Below are 18,461 nucleotides of genomic sequence, written 5' to 3' on the forward strand. Positions count from 1 at the left end.
GCGCCAGCCCGGACCAGGCTGCCCAGATGCGGGCGCCACTCTGCCTGCTCCTGCTCGTCGCCCACGCCGTGGACATGCTCGCCCTGAACCGAAGGAAGAAGCAAGGTACGAGGGGTGACAGGACAGGGCGGCCGGGCAGGCGCTGCTGGGCGGACCGGGGGCCGGGAGGCCGGGGTGGCGGCTTAGGGGGCATCTGCCTGGTGCCTGGCGCCCTGGATCATTCGCTCCTCCAGATGAGTCTCAACCTCACTTTAAATGGGGAGACTAAGGTTCCAGGGCACCCAGTGAGCCAGCCATTGAGCAGGGTGGGCCAAGGAGACTCTCCCAGAAGGTAGAGGGTAGCAGGGCTCTCTGTAGTAGCCACATGGTCGGCAGAAAGGAGGACGGCTCCGTGCAGAGACAGAAGCCTCAAGAGCCAGACTGGGGGGCACAGGGACTAGGAGACAGATTCAGTGGCTTAGAAGCCATCCCAAGCATCCACACTGGGCCAGGAAGTGACATTGAGAGCCCTGGGCTGGGAGTCCAGAGGCCCCAGTCCCAGCCTCATCACTCACCCTGACTCCTGGTGTCACCTCCCAGAGGGCAGTGATCCTCCGTGGCCCCCTCTGTTGAGTTCAGCCAGACCTGAGACCTGAGTTCAGGTTCATTTATTCTAATAGGGGATGGCCTAGAAGAAGTCCAGCGCCTCAGAGAGTCTTAGTTTTTCTTCTTGACCTCCCAGGCCGCTAGGAAGATGAGCCAAGGTTCAGATCATAAATGTACCAGGGGCCCAATGCACTCCCACCTGGGAGTCCTATGCCACAGCCTCGCTGTGAGAGTCAGAACATCCTCAGAAGGTGGGCTGGAGGCTGTCCCTGCAGAGCAGGAATTGGTAGAGACTGTGCCTCAGAGAAGGGTAAGCAGCTGAGCAAATGAGCAAATCGCCTGCCTGAGCCGGGCAGCCCTTTGGCTTCCAGGTGCCACTCTTGAGATCAGCAGCCGAATGCCAGCCACTGTGCCAGGGGTTTTTCATGTCCTAGCTCATCAAATCCCAACTATATCCTCATGACATAGGGGTCGTTCAGTTTTATTAAAGCCTGGGATTCCAAGGCTCAGACTGGTTTACGTAACTGCTGAATTGTCCAGCTGGTGTCTTCTCTCTTTCCAGACCTGGCATTGGGTGTGAGCAAGGATAAAGGGGAGAGAAAATAAGAGAGAATGGCTTGCCCTCTGGGGCCTTCCATCTGTGTGAAAGCCCTACAGTGACAGTCACTCCTGAAACGGAGCAGGAAGCAGACAGAGGCTGTGGGAGAATTGGGAGGTGGGATTGGATGGGGTCAGGGAGACTGTGGCCCAAGAGGCTCCAGTTCTTGCTGTGACAGTGGGACAAGGGAATGCAGAGGCATGTGGTTTTCAGCTGAGCTGGGGTGAGTTTGGGACTCTATGGGGACACTCCTTTGTGAATGGCCTTTGTTTAGTAGTTAGGGGCATGGGCTCTGGAGCCAGGTCAACTGAGTTCAAAGCCCAGCTTCCCCAGTTACCAACTGAGTGGCCTTGGATAAGTCATTTTGCCTCTCCAATTCTCACTTTACCCATCTGAGGGTCCTTTAGAAGATCTCTGAGATCCTTCTCCATTCTAAACAATACCAAAAAATCAAACAAACCCCCTTTCCCTTCATTAACCCATCTTAAGTATCCTGCTCATAAGGACGATTGTGGGCAAGACTGAGTGTGTATGGGAAATGAGTAGCTGAGGACACAGGCTCCTAATGGGTGCTGGTAAGTATTAATCATTCTCATTTCCTGTCCACTGTGTCCTTGGCTACTCACAATGGCCTAGTGGAGGGAGGGGAGAGATCCTTGTTTTCTGGATGAGGGAACTGAGGTTCAGAGAAGGAAACCGACTTGTCCGAGGTTGCACAGCAGGTGAGTAGCAAAGCAGACTCGAATCCCGATCTGCCTGACGTAATGCTGAGAAGATATCTTCTGAGGTGTGCTGGTCTTCCCTTCTCAGAGCCTCAGTTTCTTCATCTAAAGAGGAGCTGGTTTAGGCCAGGTGTGGTGGCTCACGCCTGTGATACCAGTACTTCGGGAAGCCAAGGCAGGCGGATCACTTGAGGTCAGAAGTTTGAGACCAGCCTGGCTAACAAGGTGAAACCCTGTCTCTACTAAAAATACAAAGATTAGCTGGGTGTGGTGGCAGGCGCCTGTAATTCCAGCTACTTGGGAGGCTGAGGCAGGAGAATCGCTTGAACCCAGGGGGCAGAGGTCGCAGTGAGCCGAGATCTTGCCACTGCACTACAGCCTGGGTGTCAGAGTGAGACTCTGTCTCAACAACAACAATGACAACAACAAAAAAGAAAAAAAAAGAGCTGGTTTAGAAGACTTTAAGATGCTTCTCAGCTCAAAAAAGACAAAAAAAAAAAAAGAAAAAAAAAAATGATAAATTTCTATCCTGCCCCTTTTGCCCCCCGCCCCATCTACAGCTCACCACCACCTCCCCAGGAACTCAGTGAGGAGGTAGGGATACGGCTGCAATTTGGTGAGGGGCTCTCAGCATCCCTCCTCTAGTACCTGATCTCTTGCCTCTGGGACATACACCTGCCTAGCATTTTCAGAAGAGGCTTAGGGCTCCTTTTATTTGTTGGATACAATGGAGATAGCCTTGAATTTCAGTCACACCCCTGACCCAGTTGTGTCACGTGACCTTGGGTCAGTAGATTTTTCTCCGTCCCCCACCCATAGCCTCAGTTGCCCATTGGCACTGGAGTGGGGACCAGAGCTAGATAAACCCTTCCTGTAGCATCTTTTGCAAGGCAGCCACAGGCGTTCTGGTCAAATAGATTGGGAAATGCTGGGTTTAGCAGATTTCTTGGCGATGAGACTTATTAGAGCATGCTGAAGAGGTGGAGATAGACAGTGTAACCCAGGTGTGATGGCTCAAGCCTATAATCCTGGCACTTTGGGAGGCCAAGATGGGAGGATAGCTTGAGCCCAGGAGTTCAAGACCAACCTGGGCAACATGGCAAAACTCTACAAAAAATACATTTTTTTGTCCCTATAAAAAATACAAAAAATAGCCAGGCATGGTGGTGGTGGTGCACACCTGTAGTCCCAGCTACTTAGGAAGCCGAGGTGGGAGGATCACTTCAATCCAGGAAGGACATCAAGGCTGCAGCGAGCTGTGATTGTGCCACTGCACCCCAGCCTGGGTGACAGAACAGATGCTGTCTCCAAAAAAAAAAAAAAAGAGAGAGAGAGAGAGAGTGACCTTTCCCAAACATATTACACATCAGAGACCATTTCTCATAAGGCATCTGCTTGGAAAATTCTGTACGCAATCCCTGAGGGTCCTACCAACTTTGACCTTATTCTAACTTTGGCGGGAGAATGTGTCCTGAAAACACCTGGCTGTTGGCAGTACTTCATTCATTTATTCATTTCCTTGCTCATTTAACAAGTTTCACAGGGCAGCCTCTGTGCCAGGTTCTGTGTTGGGGACCTTGGAGATACCCAGGTGAGCAGCCCTGGGCCTGTCCTTGGGGAACGGCCAACACAGAGGGATGACCCTTTCCCACCTTTCTCCAGCCTCCCCCGTGCCTGAGTCTTTGGCCTTAGCGTTTGGCCAGGTCTGCACAATCCCGAGGAGTGATCTGCTGGGCTGGCATCTGCCCTGTCTGAGCCCCCTTGAGGCCTGGTTCCCACAGACCCATCCTTCCTCAGGCTCCGGCGTAACTGCTTCTTAATGAAGCCCAATTTTTCTGTTTCTAAGAAAGAATGAAATAAAAGACTTGAGAAAGATTCTTGGATCTCAAGTGTCTCTTACAAAACAGCATTTTGATTAATTAAGTATAAATGAATCAGAACCAGATGGGACATTTTTTTGAAACATGCTGGGGTGTCCTGGCAATGGGACAGTCCGGCAGAGTGAGGGGGCTCTGGTTTGCATCCCTAGATCTGGAGGTCCATTTAGGCAAGGAGGAGATGCCAGCCTGTGACTGACTTTCCCTGACATCCAAGGCCTGCTGGGGAGGGACCCCCACATTCACATGGAGTTTCTGGATCTTTCTAGACCTGAGCAAGCAAGGGGCAAAGTGAAGAGCCCTGGGTTCAAACCTTGAGCCCTCTCCTGCCCTAGATATGTGACATTAAGCAGGCCACATGCCTTCTCCCATCCATGCTTCCCCACCTGTGAAATGGGAAAACTTACACCTACCTCTGAGCAATTGGGAAGATGTACCACAGTCCAAGAGGGAAGGGGGCCGAAGGCACACAGTAGGGGCTTCATAAGGATTTGACCACTTTCCCTTCCCATTTTACAGCAGAGCAGACATGCCCTGGACCGGAAGGGAGTGGGGTCTCACGTGGGTTAAGCTCACCTCCGCCTCTTGCTTGTGACGTATCTGAAGCAAATCTCCTCTCTCTGGGCTTGTTTTTCTTTATTGTAAATTGACTGCGGTGGTGCCCACTCCAGAGGCCTGTTATGTGGAGTGAATATGACACTTCCGTTTAAATTGCAAAGCCCCATATGGAGGGCCAGGCAGGCAGCACTGTCTCCTGTACACACAGATGCACCAAGCCCTGGGCAAGCAGGAGCCATCGCTGGGCACAGAACAAGGTATGTCCCCTGAGTGCTGGCATCCAGGTGAAGCCAGGTTTAGATGCAGGTGTAGTTCTGAAGGGGATTCCTACAGGGCTGGGCTGGGTAATGACTGGACATTGAGGACTGAGGGAATGGCGCTGAGTCTTAATAGAACGTAACCTTGGGCCTCTCGGCTTGGGTTTCTTCATAACATAGGGGCTGGCTGAGAAATGGAAAGCTGACTTCTTGGCACATAGTAGGTGGTCAATCAATTGAGTTTTATTTGCCATCCTTCTTCCACTCAGCGTTCTGAAGCCAAGCCTGGGTGCAAAATAGATACTGCTTTTTCCATCCCATTGCCCCACCTCCCTGTCCTGTGGATGGAAACTATCCAACCCCCCTGCCCGGCCACCGAAGGAGATTCAGGCCACTGAGATTGAGGCCACGGAGCAAGGAGGGAGGCGGGCCACGTGCCAGGAACTGTGAAGGTGGGGCTTCACATCCTCACTCTGCCACTGCCTTGTGTTATGCCTGTTTCCCAGACACAGGAACTGAGGCTCAGAAAGCATCAATGACCTGCTCAGGAGCTCACAGCTGCAGAGCCAGGACCTGGACCCAGAGTTTTGGAGGCTCCGAAGCCTGTGCAATAGATATAGAAATGAATCATGTCAGTGATTTGCCAGGACTGCATGGTGGAAGCATCTGAGAGGAACCCCATCGTGGGGAGTAGGATTTAGGATTCTGTCAGGCAGAGGTGGCAGTAGGGTGAGGACCTCTGCAGGATGATGGGAGAGTGTGGCCAGGTGGGAAGGGCACAAGGGACCACATGGCCGAAGGAAGTGAAGTTCTGATTGCAGATTGGGCCGGAGTCCAGTCATGGAAGGCATTGGGTGCCATTCTCCGGTCACCATCATCATGAAGAAATACTTATTGGGTCCCTTCTCTAGGCCAGGCCCTGTGCTAGGTGTTGAAAAGGACAGCAGAGATGGGTGTTCCTCCATTTCTGTGGCCAGAGGACTATTTTTACATAGCCTTCAAGCTAAGAATATTGGAATATGCAACAGATCGTATGTGGTGCAAAAAGCCTAAAATATTTACTATTGGAATCTTAAGATCCATCAATGAGAACATCATGGACAAGACTTCTGAGGCTGCACCTCAACACACCCTTGAGAGCAGGCTGGTGGTGGTCCCAGTCTCAGCTGAGGAATCCGAGACAAAGAGGGGATGTTGCTTGGCTGAGGTGTCACATGGATAGGGTTTATTCATCCGTCCTCCCATCTGGTGAAAAAACTGAAGCTCCCATTAGTTTAAAGTTTTCCAAACTGAGGGTTACGATGCATCAGCAGGTGAGGGCGATAAATTAACTATAGCCAGCATTTTCAAATGAAAGGGAATGGAACGGAACGGAACAGAAAGGAATGGAATATAACTGAATAAAATAGAGTGGGGTCAGAAAACATTTTTTGCAAAGGGTCAGATAGTACATACTTTAGGCCTTGCAAGCCACATATGATCTGTCACATCCTCCACTCTTCTTAACTCACCGGCCACACAAAAACATCCAAATTTGGTCCAGAGGCTACGGTTTTTGCCAACCTCGTTTTTAGACTGTATCAGAGTGCATTGTAAGTGTGAAAACTATTATTTTAAGGAATGTGTTTCAGTTTACACATATATGTGAATGTGTGTATGAGTGGGTGAGTGTGCATGCGCATATATGTGGATGTATGTGAGTGTGTGCATGTGTGTACTAGTGTGTGTACTGATATAAAAGTGTATTTCTTACCATTGTCAAAATAGTGTGGAGGCTGCTGGACCAGCTGAGCCCATCTTCTGTGCTCAGCCTCTTTCAGTTATGGCCTAATGAAGGCCCTCCTGACAGCTGTAAGGGGCAGATTCCAGGAGGATCTTTATATTACAGTTGAGGAGACTGAGGCCCAGTGGGTGGTACAGCAACAGACAGGGGTGCTGGGATGTAAGCCCAGAGAGTCTGTCTCTGGAGCTCCAAACAATTGCCTTAGTTCAGATGCTTGTTTCTAATCACCCTGAATCTGACAGCTACATCATTCCCCAGGTGTGTGGACTTTAGCTCCTGGAAGGTGGAATCACGTGTTGGGGCCCTAAATCTCCTCCTGCATCAACACCTCTGCGTGGCCAGGGTGTGGCAGACATTGCGCGCTCCTTTCCTTTGGTCCTCACCCCAGCCCTGCCTGGTGGATATGCCCCCACCGCCAGCTTACAGAAGAGGGAAGTTGGTTCAGAGAGGGGGGCTGGCTTGTCCAAAGTCACATCGCAAATACATGTGTGAGCTGGGTCTTCTTAATTCCAAAACCCACAGCAAATCCTGCCTACGGTAGACTTCTCCTGAAAACCCATCTAATGCTGCCATTAACCACCTTCTTGTTCGTATAGCACTTTATAGTTTGCAGAGCAGTTCAGCTTTCATTTTCTCTCTGAAATTCTGAAGAGTTCTAGAATAATGAAGTGTTAAGGCCAAAAAGGTCAAGTGAGATCTTTGAGACCAATCCTTGTAAAATTGGAGACTCAAGCGGGGAAGCACCTTACCCAAGGTCACCCAGCCATGAGTAGAAGTGAGGGTGCAGGCATCCAGTGGTGAAGGCAAAACTTGAATTGGTAGAGGAAGGCAGCCTGCTCCAGAGCCTGACAGGTTGAGAGCCTCTCAGAGCCTCAGTTTCCCCCCATGTGACTTGGAAATGCCCAGTGTGCTTTGCCTTTTTTCCCAGGGCTGGGACAAATGTCAGAAGACAGGATGGAGCGAGGCACAGTGGCTCACACCTGTAATCCCAGCACTTTGGGAGGCTGAGGCAGGCAGAATACCTGAGGCCAGGAGTTCAAGACTAGCCTGGCCAACATGGTGAAACCCCATCTCTACTAAAAATACAAAAATTAGCCAGGTGTGTTGGTGCACACCTGTAATCCCAACTACTCAGGAGGCTGAGGCATGAGAATCACTTGAACCTGGGAAGCAAAGGTTGCAGTGAGCTGAGATTGCACCATTGCACTCCAGCCTGGGTGACAGAACAAGACTCTGTCTCAAAAAAAGTTAAGACAGGATGGAATCTAGAGGGCTTTCACACATCCAAGGCTGTCTGCAGGAATTTCTTAATAACCAGAGGCCAGCCCAGGGCTGAGTGCCTCTTAAGGGCCTCCAGAGTTACCTGGGCAACGTGAGCCTCTCCATAGGGTCGGAGGCTTGGCTGTGTGATTTCCTGAGAGGGACCAAGCCACGGAGCCATCATGGTCTCAAGGCTAGTCCTGTCCTTAGAGTATTGGGCTATAGGCACCATCAGGACATAGAACAGCCCTAGGGGTGGACATCAGGGAACACACTCCTCACCTACATCTCTACACACATATATGTTCCCCAAACCATATTTTTTCTTTAAAAATACTTAACTTTCATTGGCATCAAAGGTTAACAAAAGTCACTTTGGATTTGGTTTTGTGGTTGAGCATTTAGGTGAGTAGAAGTGAGGGTGTAGGAGACACCAGATGTTGCCTGCATTCCTTTATTTTATTTAACAATTTCAGACACTGTTCTAAGTACTTTGTATGTATTCATTGATTAAAGTATCTTAATAAACCTGCACAGTGGGTAGTAGTATTCCTGTTTTATAGACGAGAAAACTGAGGCACAGGGAGGTTAAGTAACTGCCCAAGGCCACTCAGCCAAGGTTCAAATCCTTCCTTGCCCCAGAGCCCAGCTCTAACTACTGAACTTAATTGCCTCCCAGCCTTATTTCATCCTCACAGCACCCCTCTGAGGGGCCTGTCATTACCCACATTTTGTAGAGGAGGAAGCCATTAAAAGAGAGGCACATTCATTGAAGTATGTGCAGTTGCCATTTTTGTAGGTCATAAACAGCCAAATATTAGCAATTTCATGTTTCTACCCCATAGCTTGGCAGAGTAAGTTTGGCAAAAACCAGGATTCCATCCAGACGATTGATTCCAAAGCCTGAGTCCATAACCACCACGGCAGCCCTCCTCCTGGGCTACCCACATTATAGCCCCATGAAGTGGCTTGACCCTATTATTCTGCCTCTTCTACTGACGAGACCTTCCACATTCAGGGAGGGGAATCAACTTGCCAAGGACACACAACCAGGCTGGGGAAAGGTCGTGATGTGCTCCCAGGTCTCTGTGGGCTGGAGCCGTTTTTCCTAGCCCTGTGTAACAGCAACATCCAGGACACATGTGCCCTCAGCCCCGCCCTCGGAGTTTCTTCCAGATCCCGTCGGGAATGGTCTGCTTCCCATCTCCGGATGGGTGACGCCAGCTCCACCCGGACACTGCTGTCCCATGCTGGGCCGCCACTGCCTGCCCTGGAATGATTGCTTGCAGTAACAGCATGATTCATAGGGCCCTTGCTCTGTGGCCCATAGTAGGGGCTCTCATGTGCCATTGCGCACGGGGTGGGAGGTTCTGTTTCACCAACTCAGAACAGAGGCATTCCCAAGCCCAGAGGACCCAGGCCACATGGGGAAACCACTCCCTTTCGCTGGAAACCTCCACTTTCCCTGGAGCCCGACGGCAGAGCCCACATCCGCCAGGGTGGAGACGTGAAGAGAAGGAATGTCACAGCTGCCCTTCTGAGCCTGCTCTGGGGTTGGCCAATGGGCACAGCTGTCTCTAGCAAGTCCCAGATGAGCACTGGGGGCTTGGCAGGCTGTCCCGAAGGCTGTAGGCTCTACCACTTACTGGCTGAGTGACCTTGGGCAGGTCATCTCTCCCTTCTGTGCTCCTGTTGGCTAATTTTTAAAATGAGGCATGAAACATAGACAAACACATTGCTAGCATATAGGGAGTGCTCGTCAGTGATGGTTAAAATGGCCTGGTGACAAGCAGGGAGTGTGAGATTTGGGCTGTGCCAGTGCTGGGCTCAGCTCCCAGTTCTGTTACTGCCGTGCTTGGGTGACAGTGTCTGACTCCTGAATCTTGATGTTGTCTGTCAATACAATGGGGACAATAAGAGCATCTACCTCATATGGTTGTCAAGATGACTATGCATGTGACCCCCTGGCAGACAGTCAGTGCTTCTTTAATGGTGATAACTGTCATGCGTCATGGGGGATGGGCTCTTCCTAGCGTACAGAAGTTAGAGCCTGATGTCAGAGATGGCCCTGCCTCTGTTTGAAAGTCCTCGGCAGACCTAACTGGTCCAAAGAAGGTCATTTTGAGGGTGCCGGATTCAGAGGATAGGGTGGTCCTAAGTGCTGTGTGACTGTGGCACAGTGACCCACCCTCTCTGAGTCTCTGTTCACTCCTCTATGAAAGTGGACCTCAGAGGACGGCAGTGAGAATGGGATGATGTAACATGCATGCGTGCGTGTGTGTGTGTGTGTGTGTGTGTGTGTGTGTGTGTGTATTGCCAGCACATTACAAATGCATAAATGATGTGATGGCTATTTTGGGGTGAGGCCATGGTGGGGCCTGACATCCTGCCCTCTGCCCACAGCGGGCTGGAAAAACCGAGTCAGATGCTGCCTGAGGGCATGCTTTTCCTTCCTCCTCCCCTCTCACCCCCTACACCACCCTCCTCATTCACTTCCCCCGCCTCCCTGCAGGCATTTGAGCCAATCAGACTCCTTAATTCACAGCACGTCATCAGCAAGGTCTAGCAAGGTCTAGCAAGACCTTGCTCTCCTTTGATGTTCTATTTTTTTTCCTTTATTCTTTATATTGTTAAAAATAGCTGATTTTTTATTTTACTCTTAAAATTCTTTCATGTATTTTACATTTTAAATTTTATTTCATTTAAACATGTTACTTTTATTCTTAATATTTTGTTTTATTAACTTTAATGCATTTAAATTATTTTACAAATGTATTTTTTATTTGAATGGATTTTACACTTTATTTTATACCTTATTTTAAATTTTATTTTGTTATTTAATTTTGTTTTGAATGTTATTTTATTTTAACTTTTTTGTTTTAATTGTGTAGTTCTTATTCACCTGATTTTAATTTTAAATTTTATTTTTTCACTTTTAAACATTTTATTTTATTTTTTTCCCACTTTTAAAATTGGATTTCCTGAAGTTTTCTTGTCAACTTATAGGGCTTCCTTGTATTACCTAGATATCAATCCTGTGTTGATTTTGACACAAAAAATATCTTTTTAAATCTGACTTTGTAGAGTCCCCACCTTCGGAGAGTAGAAATCATTACTTACCATGCTGTCAATGTGGTCAAATCCATTGGTTTTCGAGGGGGGAGAGGCGGATTGTTCTGCCTTATGGTCTGGGTTTTCTGATCTTATTAAAAAGTCTGGGCCGGGCTCAGTGGCTCACGCCTGTAATCCCAGCACTTTGGGAGGCCAAGGTGGGCGGATCACGGGGTCAGGAGATGGAGACCATCCTGGCTAACACAGTGAAACCCCGTCTCTACTAAAAACCACAAAAAATTAGCCAGGCGTGGTGGCGGGCGCCTGTAGTCCCAGCTACTTGGGGGGCTGAGGCAGGAGAATGGCGTGAACCTGGGAGGTGGAGCTTGCAGTGAGCCAAGATTGTGCCACTGCACTCCAGCCTGGGTGACAGAGTGATACTCCATCTCAAAAACAATAACAAAAAAGTCTGTATAAGAAGGTCTTACAAGAAGCCACACTCCAGAGCCAGGTGCATTGACTCTCACCTGAAATCCCAGCTACTCACGGAGCTGAGGAGGGAGGATGGCTTGAGTCCAGGAGTTCGAGGCCATCCTGGGCAACACGGTGAGACCCCTTCTCTTAAAATAAACAAGCAAAGTCACACTTCAGAGTGTGAGCTTGGATCCACTACGGCTCGCCATTGGACCACCCTTCCTGCGAGGGATTCTTCCGACAAGTGTTAGTGCTGCTGCAGCAGCCCTCAGGCCTTCCTGAGCACGCTACTGGGACGCTCAATTGCGGTGATGCTCCTCTGTCCACCCTCCTTCCTGACTGTGCCCTTGGATCACTGCCTGCAGTTGGCACGCATATGCTCCAAACCAGACCCTGTCCTTGGGGTCCCCCTCCCCCCTACTCTGATGGAGGTAGTAGCCTCAGCAGCAGTGAGTTTTCTTGTAAAAGAGACATCAGCTGGAGACTCCCTGCCCTTGAAGGCGAGTGACATTGGCTTGAACAACACCCCACAGGGGTTCAAAGTCCCCCACAAGGAGTATCCCCAGCCAACAGATTACACTTCCCGCTCGCCTCTGGCTGAGGGTTGCTTTGGCTGAATCAGTTCAGTTTGTGGATCATCTTATTCTCTTGCATCAACAACTCCCCACCCCAGGAAGAAAGAGAGAGAAAGAGAAAGAAAGAGAGAGAGAGATTGAGAAAGAGAGAGAGAGAGAAAGGAAGAAAGGAAGGAGGGAGGGAGAGAAGGAAGGAAGGAAGGAAGGAAGGAAGGAAGGAAGGAAGGAAGGAAGGAAGGAAGGGGAAAAGAGAGAGAGAATGAAGGGAAACATACACTCAGGACGTTTGTGTGCATAGCCAGCTTTTTTGATGGTCTGGGGGTTGCTGCTAAGGGCTCCATCCCTGCAATGCAAACAGTTCCAGAATAAAGGCACTTGGAGTAGCCTTCTCTCTCCTGCCTTCACTTGGCTGATATAACTCCTCCTGTCTGCCCCCACAGGTTGGAGCTCATCCCTGGTGTGCCCTGAGAGAGGTATGGCTTTAAATGGCATTTGTTGGCCTTTGGAGGCCCAGCTGGCAGGAGTCGGCAAGGAGGGGTGACAGGCCACAAGGCAGGCTCCTCCCCAGTGGTTAGGAGCTGGGCTCAGGTTTGCATTCCACCTGGCACCTCCTGTGAATGCTTGGGCCAACCCCTTCACCTCTAGAGCCTCAGTTTTCTCATCCCTGCAAATGGAGTAAGAGTAGTCCCCACCTTGTGGGGTTATGGCAAGTTTTAATGATTTGGTACAAGGACCTGCATAGCACAGGTCCTGGCACACTGTGAACACTCAGCCAGCATTAGCCTGGTTCTGCTCTTTGCAGTTCTAGTCCCTTTGAAAATCGGCCAGAGCTCCCAGATGCCCGTATCTCCAACTGGGGGTGGTGTAGGACAGGTTGTAGCTGCTCATCTTGTTTCCAGCCCAGAATCCAGGTTATAACTGGGTAAGAAGGGTTATGGTTCTCGCTTCGCAGATGAGGAAACTGAGGCCCACTAATAGTGAGTGCAGAATTTCCATGCCTGTGCAGGCCCAGGTCCCTCTAGCTGCCTGGATTTGGATTTGGTGGAGACAGTGCCCCCAGGGCCAGGAGAGGTTTCCAAGGTGGAGCACCCAACTCCCTGTGTTCCTGCCTCCCCCACCATGCACTGGGTCTCTTTCCCCTTCTTTCATTCAACTCCTCCCTACTAGCATCCTACCATTTATTGAGCACCTACAATGCACCAGAGGCTTTGTATGCATTGCCCACAACCTTAGGATCCTCCTACCTGGTGAGCATTTGCCGTATGAGCTGGCACACAGCCAGGTGCTCTCTGCAGGTTATTACCTCACTTTACCCTGCAGGCAATCCTTTAATAACATCATTCCTATTTTGCAGATGAGGTGCAGAGACTCAGAGAGGTCAGAGGGCCTTCCTAGGGCCAAGGTGGCAGAGCTGGGACTCAAACCTGTCTATGCGACCTGGGTTCCCTCCTGCCTGGCGCTGCCTCCCATCTCTCTACTTCTGGGGACTGGGCAGTTAGTCTGGGAACCTCGACTGGGTGGATGTCATGGTTGTGAGAATAGGTGACTTTACTACCTATTCTCAATTTGGAAAATGACTTAGGGAGCCACCCAGATACTGCCTTGGGTTTCGCACCAGCTTGGGAGATGGGGGCCGGAGGACATGCAGTCTGCTTAAAATAACAACTAGAGGAACTCAGAACAAGTACCTCATCCCAGCAGGCTGCAAAAGTCAAGAGGCAACAAGAGGTCAAGGAATCACAATTTGAACCAATGACCAGGAGAGGCAGAAGCGATTTGGGACATTTATGGAGGAGGCACCACGTTCTTTCCTGCTTCTGGGCTTTTGTACCCACTAGTCCCTCTGCCAAGAGTGCTTTCTTGTATATCTCAGATTCTAGGTCTAGGTCTCTTAAAAGCTGAGATCTGCCTGGGCATAGTGGCTCTCACCTGTAATCCCAGCACTTTGGGAGGCTGAGTCAGGTGGATCACTTGAGGTCAGGAGTTCGAGACCAGCCTGACCAACATGGTGAAACCCGATCTCTACTAAAATTATGAAAACTAGCCAGGCACGGTGGTGGGCATCTGTAATCCCAGCTACTAGGGAGGCTGAGGCAGGAGAATTGCTTGAACCTGGGAGGCGGAGGTTGCAGTGAGTTGAGATCACACCACTGCACTCCAGCCTGAGTGATATAGAAAGACTCTGTCTCAAAAATAAATAAATATATAAATAAAAAAACTAAGATCTGTCTAGCATGTGTTATGTGCTGCACTGTGGACTAAATCACTTACCCTTTAATTTTCATAATAACCCATGAGCAGAGCTTGTCTGTCCATCCTCCCTGGATCCACCCGCTTCTCATAGCTGCCAGCCTCGTCCAGGCCACTAGAATGACCAGAACCCCTACACCCTGAGCTCCCAGCTTCTACTCCTGCCTCACAGTCCATTCCCCTCAGCACCAGAGAAACTTTCAAGGTGGCAGACACTCCTCGGCTTGCAATCCACAGTGCTTCCTGACTCAATTCCAGGAAAACCCAGCACCATCCAAACTCGTCCATGTGTCCTGAGGGTCTGGGCCCTCTGCCTCCAGACCTCACCAACCACCACTCTCCCCTCGGTCACTGCACTCTGGCCTCGCTGCTCTCTTCCACACCACGTTCTTTCCTGCTTCTGGGCTTTTGTACCCACTGGTCCCTCCGCCAAGAGTGCTTTCTTATATATCTCAGAGATGCCCTTCTAGGCAGCCCAGGCCCTCCCTCCTGCCACTCTGTGTACCCAAATTCAATTCCTTGTCATTCTCTGAAATGATCTCCCTCTCCCACTTAGGATGTAAACTTCATGAGGGGAAGGTCTGTCTCATTCACTGATGTATCCGCAGTGCCTTGAAAAGTGCCTGGCAGGAAGGAACAAGCTTTTCAGTGGGTGGGTGATTGTGTTCATTTTAATCTTGTTTGTTTGTTTTTGAGACAGGGTCTCTCTCTCTGTCACCCAGACTGGAGGACTGTAGCATGATCATAGCTCATTGCAGCCTTGATCTCTCGGGCTCAAGCAATCCTCCCACCTCAGCCTCCTGTGTAGCTGGGACTATAGGTATGCATCACCATGCCTGGCTAATTTTTTTAAATTTTATTTTCATAGAGATAAGGGTCTCACTGTGTTGCCCAGGCTGGTCTCAAATTCCTGGCCTTAAGTGATCCTCCCACCTCAGCCTCCCAAAGTGCTGGGATTACAGGTGTCAGCCACCACACCTGGACAGTGTTTATTTTACAAATGAGCAAACTGAGGTTAAGTAATTGTCCCAGGGAGTAAAGGTGGGGCTGGGATTTGGGAACAGGTTTATCTTATCCCCAGACTTGGAGTCCTACCTCTACCCTCTAAGGCTGCTGCCCAGCAGGACTAATTGAAAGATTTGTCTCTGGGAAGGACAGGGTAACCATGAGAGACGTGTCATTTGGAATAGCAGTGTCCCAGCCATCCTCAGGCCCAGAGCAGGGTGCAGCAATGGATATAGCAGACCTGGGCTACCCAGTCAGGGGCCAGGGGCCAGGCTGTACACTAGCCCAGATAGAGAGGACCAGCTGGCTGGAGATAAAGAGTCGAAGGTGCCTATCCAGAGGTCTGAGTTCTAGCTCCTCCCCTCCCATGACTCACTGTGTGGTTCCTAACAAGTGCCTACCCATCTCTGAACTCAGGACACTGCCTGTCAAATGCTGTTACTACCTCATGCTACAGATAATAGACTCTGCCTAAATTGCCTTCTCAAAATAAGGTGCCAGAGTCTTTTACAGTTTCTGTATCTTGTAGGTCATGGTAGTATTTCATTCTTGTTCTCATCTTCAATTTGAAAATTCTTAGGGAAGTAGAACAGCTTTGCATATGGTTATTGTCCCATTTGTCTTCCTTTTTTAAATTACTTGTAATGTCTTTGCCCATTCTCCCTCAACACACTTGGATCATTCCCCTTTTTCTTATTGATTTATAGGAGCTCTTTGTGTATCAAGGATATTCTTGGCTACTTTGTGTGTAACTGGCTTAATGATGATATTGAAGTTGTAACAGAGGATTACAAACATGACATGCTTTCCACACATCCCCCATCCCCGCCCCAATACACAGTCATTTTTAACTCCAATCCTTAATAACTTTGGGCAGATCTCAAAGCTTTCTGGTAACTTTCAGCTATTAAAAAGCCTAGTCCAGTGCTAAATTTTTAAAACATAGGTCTGATTTGAAGCTCTCCTTTCCCATCACTGCCTTCCCCATCACTGCCTGACTCAGCTTCTGACTCCACTGATTTACCCTGTAGGGAGATATGTCATGCTGTCTCACTCTCTTCTCTCCACCCTCTGGGTTGATTTCTCCCCTGTATGTTGGGGAGCTGAAGAAAGAATGGGGATAGAGACAGCTGTCACTACCCTGCTGCTGCTGTGGCCTCCACAATTCCCAGTGTTAGAAAACTCTGGGGCCATCACCAGTGAGCAGCAGGGAGAGACTGGGACTAAATGTTCTTCTGCCTCCATCCATGCCCTCCCCTTTCTCCCACGTGTGGCAGGTGCCTAATTGGGACACAGGTGTGATTATTGGGCAAGGAGCACGAGCTTGACCTCTTCAGATCACCCTAGCTTCCTCACTACCCCATTCCCCTTCGACAGCCTCATGCCCCTTGGGCTGGAAAACCATGGCTTAGATTAAGCTCAAGTGCCTCCTTCAGTGTCCACTTGACCGAATATAGGAAATTGACAGGAAATTGGTCAAATGGTGGCAATGCAGGCTGCCCCTGCCAGACCCCACCCCTTTTGCATTTCTCATTCATTCTTCACTCACTCCCAATAGACATAGGGTAGATCAACAAGTGTGTGTTCAATCAAGGGATGGAATGCCTGTTTCCCTATGGTTCATAGTTTCTCCCCTCCAAACCATGAGCCCACCTGGGCTTGGGAGTTGGGGACATGCCGTGCCTTGCCCTGCCCCAGCCACTGCTGACCAATCCTCCTTAGATCCTTTTTAGAAACTGGATTATATGGGCTGGGGAGGCAGTGGGGCAGGTCAGGGGTGGGGGTGACAAAGATAGTTGGCCCCCTCTCAATAAGTCCTGGAGAGGATGTCTGACTCCACTCTCAGATTCAGGAGGCAGCTCTCTTTAGAACAGCAAAGTATGTCCTATTCATTCTTACATCCAACAAGTATTTTACAGAGCAGCTAGTAGACATGTGGCCTTATGCATGGCGCTGGAGAGTCACTGGTGAATAAAAGTCCCTGGTGAATAAAAGTCCCTGGGAAATTTACATTTCCAATCCAGTATGATTTTGTGTGTCTTTCTAAAATGTTTCTACAGGTCTATGATTTGTCTTTTAACTTTAATAAATAAAGGATCCTGGCACATAGATGGTGTTCAAGAAATATCTGCTGAATGGATGGATGGATGGATGGATGGATAGATGGTTGGGTGGATGATGGGTGGGTGCATGGATAGATAGATAAATGGATAGATGAGTGGGTGGGTGGATGGATGAATGGACAGATGGGTGGGTGAGTGGATGGATAGATGGGTGGGTAAATGGATAGATGGGTGGGTGGTGGATGGATGGATGGGTAGATAGATGAGTGGGTGGGTGGGTGGATGGATGAATGGATAGATGGGTGGGTGGGTGGAAGGATGGATGGATGGATGGATGGATGGATGGATGGATGGATGGATAGATGGGTGGGCAGATGGGTAGGTGGATGGGTAGGTGGGTGGGTAGGTGGATGGATGGGTGAACAGTGGGCCTTTAGAAACACCGAGTTTAAACATCCATTTGACAGATGGAGAAACTGAAGCCCAGAGACAGAGAGACACTTGCCTGAGGACCTGCAGAACTGGACAAGAGTCCACATCTGGGGCTCTCTCCCTTATACTAGGATCTGAGTGTTGAAGAAGGCCCATGGGGAGAGACCAGACCCAGAATAGGGTCCCTGAAGATGCTTACTTTGTGCCAAGTGGCTGGAGGCCCAAACTGCATTCCCAACTCTCCGCCACCCCTTGGAAGCTCCAGATACCCAGGTTGCTGGCTGAGAAGAACTGGGGCTGTCCCAGGAACACTGGCAGGGACACATTGACCAAGGGCCTGCCTCAGTCAGCCCTGACTTTTAGACCTGCCCCCTTGCCTGATGCTCACTGGCAGCAGGGCCCCAAGTCTTCTCAGCACTGGGAGCTGGTTATATTTCTAAGCTTTCTTTTTTTCTGAGACAGAGTCTCACTCTGTCACCCAGGGTGGAGTGCAGTGGCATGATCTCAGCTCACTGCAACCTCTGCTGCCCAGGTTCAAGTGATTCTCCTGTCTCAGCCTCCCAAGTAATGGGATTACAGGTGCCTGCCAACGCACCCAGTGCAGGTGTTTTGTATTTTTAGTAGAGACGGGGTTTCACCATCTTGGTCAGGCTGGTCTTGAACTCTGACCTCGTGATCCACCCGCTTCGGCCTCCCAAAATGCTGGGACTGCAGGCATGAACCACCATGCCCGGCCTATTTCTAAGCTTTCTTAGGGCTTAATTATATAAGGTGAGGAGGGTATTTATTTTGGACCTATTCTGGGGCCTAGTCTCTCCCCAGTACTTAAAATAATAATAACTATCTGTTATTAAGACTGCCTGGCTTTGAGTTTGCCACTCACCAGCTATGTGATCTGGGCGACTTACTTACCTTCTCTGTGCCTTAGCTTCCTTGTCTGCAAGACCAGATACTACTACCCATATCGCAGA

The 18,461-nt window shown here is 49.7% G+C and overlaps 1 protein-coding gene across 2 annotated transcripts in view; it reads left to right on the plus strand.

Annotated features, from left to right (window-relative positions):
- Positions 1 to 6: 6 nt before the first annotated feature.
- The window catches only part of RSPO4 (R-spondin 4), a 41,829-nt gene continuing 23,374 nt past the window's right edge, over positions 7 to 18,461 (plus strand). Inside the window, exon 1 of one of the 2 annotated variants that reach the window (XM_017895699.1) lies at positions 7 to 105. In XM_017895699.1, the coding sequence (XP_017751188.1) occupies positions 27 to 105 (79 nt within the window). In that variant the 5' untranslated portion in view covers positions 7 to 26. The remainder of the gene's footprint in view (positions 106 to 18,461) is intronic. The other variant, XM_017895698.1, reaches the window with a different exon arrangement.

This window comes from Rhinopithecus bieti, unplaced genomic scaffold, assembly GCF_001698545.2.
Source record: "Rhinopithecus bieti isolate Rb0 unplaced genomic scaffold, ASM169854v2 scaffold_27016, whole genome shotgun sequence".
Lineage (NCBI taxonomy): Eukaryota > Metazoa > Chordata > Mammalia > Primates > Cercopithecidae > Rhinopithecus > Rhinopithecus bieti.